Source organism: Enhydra lutris, unplaced genomic scaffold (assembly GCF_002288905.1).
Source record: "Enhydra lutris kenyoni isolate GAN:26980312 unplaced genomic scaffold, ASM228890v2 scaffoldscaffold5, whole genome shotgun sequence".
NCBI lineage: Eukaryota > Metazoa > Chordata > Mammalia > Carnivora > Mustelidae > Enhydra > Enhydra lutris.
Genome location: NW_019154089.1, coordinates 53,693,261 through 53,705,824, shown reverse-complemented (window position 1 = coordinate 53,705,824; position 12,564 = coordinate 53,693,261). Strand labels below are relative to the sequence as shown.

The 12,564-nt window shown below is 40.4% G+C and overlaps 1 protein-coding gene across 1 annotated transcript in view; it reads right to left on the bottom strand.

Moving 5' to 3' along the window:
- Positions 1-12,316, bottom strand: part of LOC111140914 (golgi phosphoprotein 3) — a 67,428-nt gene extending 55,112 nt beyond the window's left edge. The window contains exon 1 of the mRNA XM_022493174.1: positions 12,092-12,316. Within this exon, the coding sequence (XP_022348882.1) occupies positions 12,092-12,316 (225 nt within the window). The remainder of the gene's footprint in view (positions 1-12,091) is intronic.
- Positions 12,317-12,564: the final 248 nt, after the last annotated feature.

Genomic DNA, 12,564 nt, shown 5'->3' with positions numbered 1-12,564 from the left:
CCTTGGTAGCCAAACAATCTACAGTGAGGAAAAAAAAAATGAAAAATAAATTAAAAGACAGGAAGGAAATAGGAAAACCTTTTTCAATGAAATAAAATACCAAAGAAAGGACTGTTGGCCAATGCCTTCTCCAGAGAACCCAGCCCTACCATCCTAACGAGAAGGTCCTGGCTTTGAAGTCAGGGAGCAAGAACTCCCCACCCCTCGGGGGCGGGCAGAGGGGGGCATCAAAAACCGCAGTAGGACCAGAGAAAGGTGGGAAGAAATGGTGATCACAAGGGTTAGAAGAGGAATGTTCTACTCAACCAAGCAGATGAAGTACAAGAGGATCAAGAAACAATAAAAATAGGAAAATATTAAATACTTATCAATACCACTATAAATTTTAAGTCACTTCTGAAGGCTAGGTAATTACCCATTTGTAGCTGTTCAGCACTTTGCAGGTTTCTTTTGTTTTTTTCTAAGATTTTATTTATTTATTTGACAGAGAAAGCACAAGCAGGCAGAGCAGCAGAGGGAGAGGGAGAAGCAGGCTCCCCAATGAGCAGGGAGCCAGACATGGGGCTTGATCCCAGGACCCTAGGATCATGACCTGAGCCCAAGGCAGTAGCTTAACCAACTGAGCCACCAAAGCACCCACTTTGCAGTTTTCAAAGCACTTACACATATGCCACTCCACTGGGTCCCTATAATCTACAGGTTATGGAACAGCCCACAAATGTAGGCCCATTTTGCCCAGTGGAAAACTGAGGGTCTAAGAATTCAAATCATTTATCCTAGTTTTTCTAACTAGTCAAGGGCAAGGAGGGAGCCAAGAACACAGCACAGTGTTTTCACTGCTGATCCAAGGCATCCCCATTATGTCCACACTGCACTTAATGTGTACTTCCATTAAAGGCAGCGATCTTTTTTTTTTTTTTTTAAAGATTTTATTTATTTATTTGACAGAGAGAGATCACAAGCAGGCAGAGAGGCAGGCAGAGAGAGAGGAGGAAGCAGGCTCCCCGCTGAGCAGAGAGCCCGATGCGGGGCTCGATCCTAGGACCCTGAGATCATGACCTGAGCCAAAGGCAGTGGCCCAACCCACTGAGCCACCCAGGCGCCCCAAAGGCAGCGATCTTTTTTATGGAAATCATTTGCACATATGTCCTCTACAAAGACTGAATGCTCCTTGAGGGTTAAGAGATTTTTCTCTGAAACCCCACCACCAAGAAGAGACCAACATACAGAACGTGTTCAATAACTGGATTAACTAAATATTTGGACACTAAACCTGCTTCCATTTTATATAATATAGACCCAAAAATTAAAGGATAAGCTCAATTCAGTGGACAATTTGAAATTTCAGTTCAATTCTTTTTTTTCTTGAAGTATAATTCTTAAATGTTATTTTGAGCTTATTTTGTTAATAGAGCATAAAACCTTAACAGCTGTGTTTAAGAAACTGAAACCAGAAAATGAAATCAGAGTAAAAATAACCATTAGGAATTTATATGCAGTCCTTTAATTTCCAGCCCCTCCTAGAGGATACTGGGGGTAAGGGGCAGAGGGATGACACACAAAACTTTACCTATACATTATTAACCACCAAAAATAACTTTGATCTTAAAATTCCACTCACAATCTCCTATAACTATGCTAAAATTGTTCTTCCTACTACTAAACTAGAAGCCAAATTCTATTACAATAAAAATTCCTGGGACACCTGAGTGGCTCAGTCAGTTGGGTGGCTGCCTTTGGCTCAGGTTGTGATCCCAGTGTCCTGGGATCAAGTCCTGTATCGGGCTCCCTGCTGGGCGGGGAGCCTCCTTCCCCCTCTGCCTGCCACTCTGCCTGTATGTGTGCTCTCTGACAAATAAATAAAAATTAAAAAAAAAAAAAAATTCCTAACAGAATTTTCTAAACCTCAGGTAAGAGCACAAACAGTATTTTCAACATTGATTCATTTCAGTGTTTCTCAACTTTTCTCCATTTTTGCTCCCTAAATGAGCTTTTTCAGACTTTTTTTCCCTAACCACTGTCTCCCCCATGAAATTTTTTTTTTTTTACTGAGTCAGCAGCTGTTTTTCTTTTTCTTTTTTTTAAGATTTTATTTATTTATTTGACAGAGAGAGATCACAAGTAGGCAGAGAGGCAGGCAGAGAGAGAGGAAGGGAAGCAGGCTCCCTGCTGAGCAGAGAGCCCGATGCGGGACTCGATCCCAGGACCCTGGGATCATGACCTGAGCTGAAGGCAGCGGCTTAACCCACTGAGCCACCCAGGCGCCCCTCCCCCATGAAATTTTAATAAGATAGATACACCATCTGTTTATATGACCTATGTATATTTATACTTATACATAAAAAGAGTAAGAACTTTTCACCACCATACCAGAACCCACTGGGATCCCTAGGGATCACAATACCCCCATCAGAAATACATGATTTACTTAACACTTATTGAGTAACAGTATATGCCAGGAGAGATATTAACTACCAAAAAAATTCTAGAACAGCAACACAATTTAGTTTCATAGTTTACTATGAGTTTTGACACACAGAACTAAAATAAAATGGGTCTGAAAATAAAGATCTTCTTTCTAGTGTTTGTACCTAGTCAAGGGTCTGGCTCAGTAAATATGTGACAAATGAATGAACATTGTTAGAATTTTAGATGTGGTAGTTACACAGCTTGTGATGTCATTCAACAAGATGACCAGGGTACACAAACATCAGCTTCCTACCTCGAATCTTTTTTTTTTTTTTTAAAGATTTTATTTTTTGACAGAGATCACAAGTAGGCAGAGAGGCAAGCAGAGGCTCCCTGCTGAGCAGAGAGCCCAATGCGGGGCTCAATCTCAGGACCCTGAGATCATGACCTGAGCCGAAGACAGAGGCTTAACCCACTGAGCCACCCAAGCACCCCCCCTACCTCGAATCTGAACAACTCAAATCCAACTCACTGCAACCCTGAAACCTGGAATTTTCTGTAGTAAGTTTTCAGGAAGAAAAAAAAGACACGGGGCCCCAGGGTGGCTTAGTCAGTTGAGCACCTTAAGTTTCCGCTCAGGTCATGATCTCAAGATGGTGTAAAGGACCCTGCTTGTACTGTGCTGGGAGTGGAGCCTACTTAGGATTCCCTCTCCCTCTATTCCTCCCCCACTCCCGCTCTTAAAAAAATAAATAAATGAAGTAAAAAAAATTTTAATTAGAAAAAAAGAAAAAGCAGGGCCCTTGACTGGCTCACTGGGTAGAGCATTCAACTGGATCTCAGGATTGTGAGTTCAAGGCCCACAACAGGTGTAGAAATTACTTAAAAACAGAATCTTTAAAAAAAAAGAAAAAAGAAAACAATGCAAAACCAAAAAATTAAACTAAAATCAGTATTATGATGAAAGCTATGTCCTCTTTCTCCAGAAAAATACAGAATTGCAGAGTGCTCAGTTTCTAAACTCCATCTGTTAACTCCAATTTAAGAACCTTTCCATTAATGTAATATGTAAACCAAGTAGTTTATTAAATTTTAAAAATAAATTAACTTTTTAAAATTTAAGTTTAAGCTTAAAAATGTATTTACCAGAAGCATTCTTTCTAGTAACATAATGTACTTTAATCATGATGGTATTCTTACAGCTCAGAGGCTTACCAAACAAAAAGAGAAGCAGACTATTTTCTACATATACCTGTAATACCTAAATTAAAACCCCAATATTTACTAAATTGCATTATAATACTGCACATGCTACTGAAACCAACAGCAGCCTTTCAATCTTTGATTAAAGAAACCTAAAGCCACAGACAGACATCAATTGAAAACGAAACCAGACTCTCACCTTTGGCACTTGTATTTATACTTATTAAATGGAAGAAACATGGGACAAGCACAATCTTTGTGCTGCTTTAAAAGGAGACTCTCATGAAAACAGAATGACCTAAAAACAAAGACTACAGCAACCACTTACTCTGATTAATACCGGAAAAATTATGCTGATAGAAAGTAGGAAAAGTGTGCATGGATATAGAGGTGTTGGGCCAAAAATGTACCATGACTTAATAGGAAAAGCATGAGTAAGTCTTTGAGACTTACACATAAGCTGACACTGTTAACAGTGTATTTCTTTAAATATCAAGTATGTCAAAATTCAATCAAAATAATTTCAAAGTAAAAAAAAAAAAAAACCAGTAATTCTAAAGTATATCAAATACTTGGAAATATTGTATGATATCATGTATCAAATGACCCATACAGGGACCATTAGATGGTTTAAAATTAATTAATACATTATCAAATATTAAGATGGCTTATAAGATTAGTGAGTATGCTGGCCAACTGTGAAAGAACCCCAAAGCACCAAAAATAATTTCAATAGCATAAAATTTTTTTTTAAAGGTATAAACGGGGGCGCCTGAGTGGATCAGTGGGTTAAGCCTCTGCCTTCGGCTCAGGTCATGATCTCAGCATCCTGGGATCGAGCCCCGCGTCAGGCTCTTTGCTCAGCAGGGAGCCTGCTTCCTCCTCTCTCTCTGCCTGCCTCTCTGCCTACTTGTGATCTCTACCTGTTAAATGAATAAATAAAATTTAAAAAAAAAAAAAAGGTATAAATGGGGGGCAACTAGGTGGCTCAGTTGGTTAAGTGACTGCCTTGGGCTCCGGCCACTCTGGTCATGATCCCAGGGTCCTGGGATTAAGCTCCACATCAGGTTCCCTGCTCAGCAGAGAGCTTGCTTCTTCCTCTCCCTTTGCCTCCTGCTCCCCCTGCTTGTGCCCTCTGTCAAATAAATAAACAAAAATCTTAAAAAAAAAAAAAAAAAAAAAAGAAGAAAGAAAAAGGTACAAATGGTTCAATGAACTCTAAAAACTAATTTCTGAGATCCTGTGTGTCTTATACTGTGTACCTACTCTTAAAAACACCAGAAAAAAATGAAAATTCAATCTTTTAAAAACATGAAAAAAAGATTATTTGTACTAATAAAGGAATCATAAAATTCCAAAGCTCAGAAGCTTTTATTAGATTTTAAGTTACTAAAATCTTAGCACATGTAGAAATTCTGAGTATCTGCAGAATGATTTCTAGTTAACAAATTTAATACACAAAGATGGTATATATCACTGCATGCAGAGAAAGATTTTTGAACAAAATTATACATCTTGATAAGTACTGTATTTCAAAATAGTGACCTTAAGAATCTTATTCCAAAACTGGAACATCTCTGTGATCAATCTTTGGAGCCAGTTTAAAGGCCATACAAAAGTCAATTCCATCACTTTGGTTACTTAACTATTTTATATTAGTGTGTATTATTCAGTTGAACCACCTACTAATTTTCAAGATACAGGATGAATTATTGCATTAAGGTTCTTGTCTACAAGCATTAGAAACATTAGTAACAGACTATGGCTGGGCACCTGGGTGGCTCAGTGGGTTAAGCCTCTGCCTTCAGTTCAGGTCCTGATCCCAGGGTCCTGGGATCGAGTCCAACATCGGGCTCTCTGCTTGGCAGGGAGCCTGCTTCCTCCTCTCTCTCTCCGCCTGCCTCTCTGCCTACTTGTGATCTCTCTCTGTCAAATAAATAAATAAAATCTTTAAAAACAAATAGACGATGGCTATCTTTTAAAAAATACTTTTTTAATTTTTTTTTTAAGTATTCTCTATACCCAATGTGGTACTTGAGCTCACAACCCAAGCTCATAACCCCAAAATCAAGAGTCGCACACTCCACTAAGAGTGTGCACACTCCACCTGACTAAGCCAGGCACGTGGCCCTTAAAAAAAGACTTTAGGGTGTGCGAGTGGCTCAGTCAGTTGAGCATCTGCCTTCGGCTCGGGTCACAATCCCGGGGTCCTGAGATCAAATATGCATCGGAGTCCTGCTCATCGAGGAGCCTGCTTCTCCCTCTCCTCTCCGCTAGTGCACACACTCTCTCTCAAATAAATAAAACCTTAAAAAAAAAAAAAAAAGACTTTAATGCAAGGGTCTTGAAGATTACAAAACTGAAAGGTGCCTGAAGGGGTGCCTGGCTGGCTCAATCAGTAAAGCAGGCAACTCTTGATCTTGGCTTTGTGAATTTGAGCCCCACGTGGGGGTAGAGCTTATTTAAAAACGGACAAAAAAAAACAAATAAAAACAAAACAAAACGGAAGACTAGAGGAAAGGTACATGGAAAACCAAGATGGAAAAGACAGCATCAATGGGCCAGGGAGAAAAAAGCTCAAAGAACCATTTCAGAGGATAGTCTGATCTCAAGGAACGGAGTCAGAAAACATTCTGATCCACCCACTGTCACCACTTGATAGGTCTTCAAAAACCCCACGGCCGGTTCCACTTTCAAGATCCAAAGCCCTGGAAGAAATTATCTGGGTGGAAAAGCTTAGGTATTTACTGCACTACAAAAGGGGAGGGGTAAACGCTTCAATAGGGCATCCTAGAGCTATACACAATGGGGGGAACCCCTATAAAAGGAAGTGAAGGAGGGGTAAGAAGAGAGAAGGGACACAATGTGGTAGAGAGTAAAACAATAAATACAACAGTCCAATCAGAACCATGGGAGAGAATTATTTCTCCATTTTAAATAACTTTGAGGGTCAGGGGACTTAAAGAATATATGTAAAACAAAAGATACATCTCAGAAAAAGACTATGACACCTCTTTCCACTTCTACTACTGCACAGGCACACTCTAAATTATACCTGGCCACTTAAAATAATTAAGTCCAACATTAAAGCACTAAGATCTGCCATCAATGAAAATATTTAAAAGTATCTAACACCCAAATAAACAAAAATAGAAACACTCATAAACACAAAGAACTGGTGGTTGCCAGAGGGCAGCGGGTGGGGGATGAGTGAAATAGGTTAAGGGGACTTCCAGTTACGTAACTCAAGGACGCCTGGGTGATTCAGTTACGTGTCAGACTCTTGATCTCAGCTCAGATCTTGATTTCAGGGTCATCAGTTCAAGCCCCACGTTGGGCTTCACACTGGGCATGGAGCTTAATAAATAAATTAAATTAATTAATTAAAATAAGTCAAGGGGATAGAAAGTACAACATAGGGATTAGTCAATAATATGCTAATAACTTTCTATGTTGACAGATGGTAACTAAACTTATCAAGGTGAGCATTTTGAAATGTTTATAATTGTCAAACCACTGTTATACACCTAAAACTCTTATGTCAACTATACTTCAATTAAAATTTTTTAACAGGGGTGCCTGGGTGGCTCAGTCAGTTAGGCATCTGCCTTCCACTCAGATCACAATCCAGAGTCCTGGGATGGAGCCTCGCATTGGGCTCCCTGCTCAGCGGAGAGTCTGCTTCTCCCTCTCCTGCTCCCCCTGCTGTGCTCTCCCTCTCTGTCAAATAAATAAATCTTTAAAAATAAAAGAAATAAAATAAAAAATTTTAATACATATAATGAATACAACAATGATGTCCTAAGGAAATAAATAAAGTGAAAAAAAAAAACATGACACCACATATTTGAGGTAATTCTCCATGAGGCATTCTGAAACCTCTATTGGAGGCATCTATGGAAAAATCAAAAAGTCAGGGAAAGGAAAATACCTGGCTCATCAGCTGCCCTCAGCCTTCAAACACAGGGGAAGATTACAGGAATTTTGCTAATTTGGAAGTTGAATTCAAATTTAAACCTATCAGCCATCCTTGCTGTGGCCTCTGAAGATTTACTTCAGTATCTATGTCACTGATGCTCAATCCAGACTGAGCACTGGAATCACCAGAGAGACCTAGCATCTGTATTTTAATAAAAGCCACAAAGGAAAATCACTGGTAAAAAGGGTAAAATGTGTACCTAAATTCAAAAAAGAAAAAAAGGAAAGAAAAATTCCTCACAATGACTTTAAGTCACTCCCAATAGGTAATCTGAGGCCACACCATCTGTTTGTTGGCGAGCGGAGCCTTCTGGTTAGTGAAGAGAGGACAGGAGGGACACTAGATTCAGGATATAAGTCAATGTCATTTTTTAAATATTGTAGATTACAGATGTATTAAAAACTGATAATTCAGAGAAAATGAATAAATGACAACCTATACAATATGGATGAATGTCACAATCCAAAGCAAAAAATGCAAATGGAAGTACAAAAATGAACAAAAATTGGGGTGCCTGGGTGGCTCAGTGGGTTAAAGCCTCTGCCTTCCGCTCAAGTCATGACCTCAGGGTCCTCCGATCAAGCCCTGCAACAGGCTCTCTGCTCGGCAGGGAGCCTGCTTCCCCCTGCCTCTCTGCCTACTTGTGATCTCTGTCAAATAAATAAATAAATAAAATCTTTTTTTTTTTTTTAAATGAACAAAACTTATTCTATGCTGAATTCTTAAGTAAAGCTAGTGGCTATCCTTGAGGAATAGGCAGTAACTAGAAAGGCACTGAGTGGGGCTTCTGGAAAGTGGTCATGCTCTGTTTCTTGATCTAGGTGCTGTTTAACAGTTGTGTTCAGTTTGTGAAAATTCATCACACCTATGTGCACTTTCCTAAACACATTACTGAACAAAAAATATTTTTAAAAAGCTATAATGTCGGGCGCCTGGGTGGCTCAGTGGGTTAAGCCGCTGCCTTCGGCTCAGGTCATGATCGCAGGGTCCTGGGATCAAGTCCCGCATCGGGCTCTCTGATCAGCAGGGAGCCTGCTTCTCTCTCTCTCTCTGCCTGCCTCTCTGTCTACTTGTGATCTCTCTCTGTCGAATAAATAAATAAAAATCTTTAAAAAAATAAAAATAATAAATAAAAAGCTATAATGTCTCAGTTTTTGTGTTTGCTTTTTAAGTCAAAGTAAGGAGCACCTTGGTGGCCCAGTGGCCTAAGCGTCTGCCTTAGGCTCAGGTCATGTCCCAGGCTCCCAGCTTCTGCCCCTCCCCGCACCTCTTGTGCTCTCTCTTGAGTACATTCTCCCTCCCCCATGAGTAAATAATATCTTAAAAAAAAAAAAAAAAAAAGTGAGGCGCCTGGGTGGCTCAGTTGGTTAAGCAACTGCCTTCGGCTCAGGTCATGATCCCGGACTTCTGGGATGGAGTCCTGCATGGGGCTCCCAGCTCCTTGGGGAGTCTGCTTCTCCCTGTGACCTTCTCCTCTCTCATGCTCTCTCTCTCACTCATTCTCTCTCAAATAAATAAAATCTTTAAAAAAAAAAAAAAAGTAAAACTAATATTCACTTTACAATTTCTTTACACTTTTTCTCAACTCTCTGAATTCAAATACAATTGTTCACACACACACACACACATCATCTATCATTAATAACCTGCCTAACTTTAAAATTTAGGTTTTAATATCTTAAGAGTACCCTAAGACAACAAAGATGGATGCTAAGCTAAAGCAGTGTATTTATGAAGCTATATATTGTGCCTAAAACTTGGAACTTAGTATTAAAGATAAATTAAAATCTAGTATTAACAAGCATAAATGCCTAGACTCTCAGTAAGAATAATTCCTGACCTCCTAAAAAGAATGACAATGGGGGGGGGATCTCCCAAAACTTATGGAGAAGGTGACAGGTTTAGTTATTAGTATTGTAAAGATGTGACAAAAGAAGTTATCTAGGTTAATGCCTAAAACCTCAATCTACAGCAATACCAAATCCCAAGCCGGCCTACCTCCACTTCAATTCCCTGCCTGTAAAAAGGGAAATAAAAAATTACTCTATGTGACTACTGAAATCAGCAAGAAATAGTCAGAACTGGCTTGTGTCTGGACATTAGCCACAATATAGCAAAGTATAGTGACTCCTGACATGAACAAAACAAATGGTTTCAATTACCTGCCACCAAAGAAATTTAAACTGTCTACATTTTTTAAGTACCATTAAGCTTCAACAAATTCTTTAGATTATCTTCATGAAAACCAAGCACAGAAACATAACAAGTTAATAAGCTTTAGCTTTACCTTTTCCAGTAACATATACTTGAGGAAAAAAAGGGACTTTTTCACTGTAATTTCTCACTTGAAGTGACTCAAATCCAAAAGCTAATTTGGGTTTTAGTTGGGGTTTTTGTTTCTTGGTTTTGTTAAGTTTTAGTTTTATGCACAGGACGTATCCCTTCAGAAAACTATCATAAACCAAAATGTTCATACAGGAATATAGATGACTTGCTTTCTTCATTTTTTCTGTATTTTCTAAAATGCTATTTTTGTTCCAAATGAAAAAGATAAAGAGTTAAAAGAAAAATGTGAATTACCAAGATTCTAAATTGTGAAGCAGGTTGAATACTTCCTAAAAATCACACTTCTAGGACACTCTACATCGACAGACCATCCCCAACTGAACAATTTTTTAGCTTCATGACAGCAAAAAAGTAATACTTCAAATTATGATATTTTCCTGGACTGGTGATATGCATACAATTTGCTAGGCGCAACCACGCGATCACAAGCATAACTAACGATACACTTAAAACCATTCTGTTTTTCACTCTCAATATACCATTCAATAAATTACATGAAATATTCAACATTTCATTATAAAACACACTTTGTCATAGAGGATTCTGCTCAACTGTAGGCTAACGTAAAGGTTCTGAGCACATTTAATGTAGGCTAAGCTAAGCTATAATGTTTGGTAGATTAGGGGTATTAATTAAATGCATTTTCAACTTAAAGTATTCAATTTATGATGGGTTAATCAGAACATAACCCTATCATAAGTTGAGGAAGATCTGCAGGTTGTTTTCCCACAGAACAAAAAGGAATTTCAGAGTCTGCTTCCAGAACTCAGTAATTAATAAACATACTGAGCCCCTTTAACACCAGAGGGACATCTTTTCAAGTGATCATTAAAACTTGCAAATGGGAAACCTTGGTATTGCAAATATTCTAGACATTTCTATCAAAGTAAATTTTAATTCACTTAATTACTAAATACTAGGAGGCCACAGTCCACAGAAAACTCACCTATATCTACTAAGTTTTGGTGAAATAAGACTAAATTGTATTACAAAGACTAAATTTTTTGCCCACCTTTGTGAACTGGGAAAACTTTATTAAAAATCAAAACAAAACTTGGATATTTCTGTATTTTCTGTATCTGACTCTCAGAATGTACTGTTTGTAGATTCCATGCTGAGATAAAACAAGCTTCTAGAACTACCAAACCATATGTGATTTACAGAATATCCATTCACCTGGCTGACTGGCTGCAAATCTCTAAAAATAGTCATTTTTGTAAATAAATGGATATGGGATGAAGAAAACACAGGAAAACGTTAATGACAGAACCTAGGAGGAGAATATACATGTCCACTTTAGCAGTTTTCTTCAAGTTCTCTGTGTAAAAATTCTCTTAAAATACTAAAGTGAAAATAATCTTTCGAAGTCACAACACGAAAACAGATCTATAGCAACTTTAACCTACCTATGGCTGTGAGACCTTTCTTCAAATCAAAACCCAGCATTTTAAGCAGCCCCCCAAAAAAGTCCTTCCTTAAGACGTCAAGATTTTCTGCAGACTAATCAACTGACAAAATATAAAAGTGGTACTAAAAATAATCTCTTACCCAAAGCAAGGTTTACCTAAGAAGTCATTTTCCAGAAGGTGTCATGTGGATTTTGTTGGACTTTTAACTTTATTAGATGTAAAAAAAAAAAAACTTTTGCCTCCATTACCATTTCACCGAAATTTTTCCCAAAATTCCAAACGATACACCTTAAGTTTGGTGGGGTTTTTTTTTTGTTTTGTTTTGGTATGGTTTGTTGTTTTTTTTTTTTTTTCCCTAATCTCCCGTAAAGCAGATCCGTGGAGCCCTCCCAGATTCTAAAACCTGCAAAACCCAGGAAAGTTCGGTTCCAGGTGTTTCACTCTAACGGGCAGTCTCCAGGTGGAATCGTACCCTGGGGTCTACACGGGTTAAACACGCGGAAAAACGAAGGAAGACACACAGACTGCCAGGGAGTCAAAATCAAAGGAGTGACTGTGTGAGGAGGAATGGAAATCCAAGCAATCGGTGCGGAGAGGACCTGGAAGCACCGGGCCGGCTGGGCGCTCAGCTCAGGAACTCCGGAGGGCAGACGCGCAGAGCCGGAGGCCGGGCTCCCGCCTGCGCCCGGGCCCAGCGCCGACCGCCAGACTCCGGCCGCCCCCGCCCTGCCCGCCGCGCCCGCACCTCTCGGTCCTTGAGGCCCAGCAGGAGCACCTCCTCCATCAGGGTCAGCCGTGTTTCCTTGGAGTCGCCCTTGTCGTCGTCGTCCTGCTCGTCGCGGCGGCTCTGCGCGTCGTCCTCGCCGCTGCCGCCGCCGCCGCCCGCCACCCGCTCCTTGTCGGCGGCGTTGCGGGAGGCCTCGGTGCGCCGCTGCACCAGGCCCGAGCTGCGCTGGGTCAGCGAGGTCATGGCTCCCGCCGAGACTCCGCGCCGGGCCGAGAGGGACGCGGGACCTACCGGGTCTCCCTCCTCCTCCCCCCGCGGCCCCTGACCCGGGCTTCCGTGTTAAATCCCGGCTCCGAGGCGACGTCCGTCGGCAGCTGGGCGGGGGGCAGTCATGGGGAGACGGGTCGGGGCGAAACGGGCGGGCCAGGCGCCGGCGAAGCGGAGGAAGAGCTCTTCCCTCCTGCGGCCGCGGGCCCCGAAGCAGCCCGAGC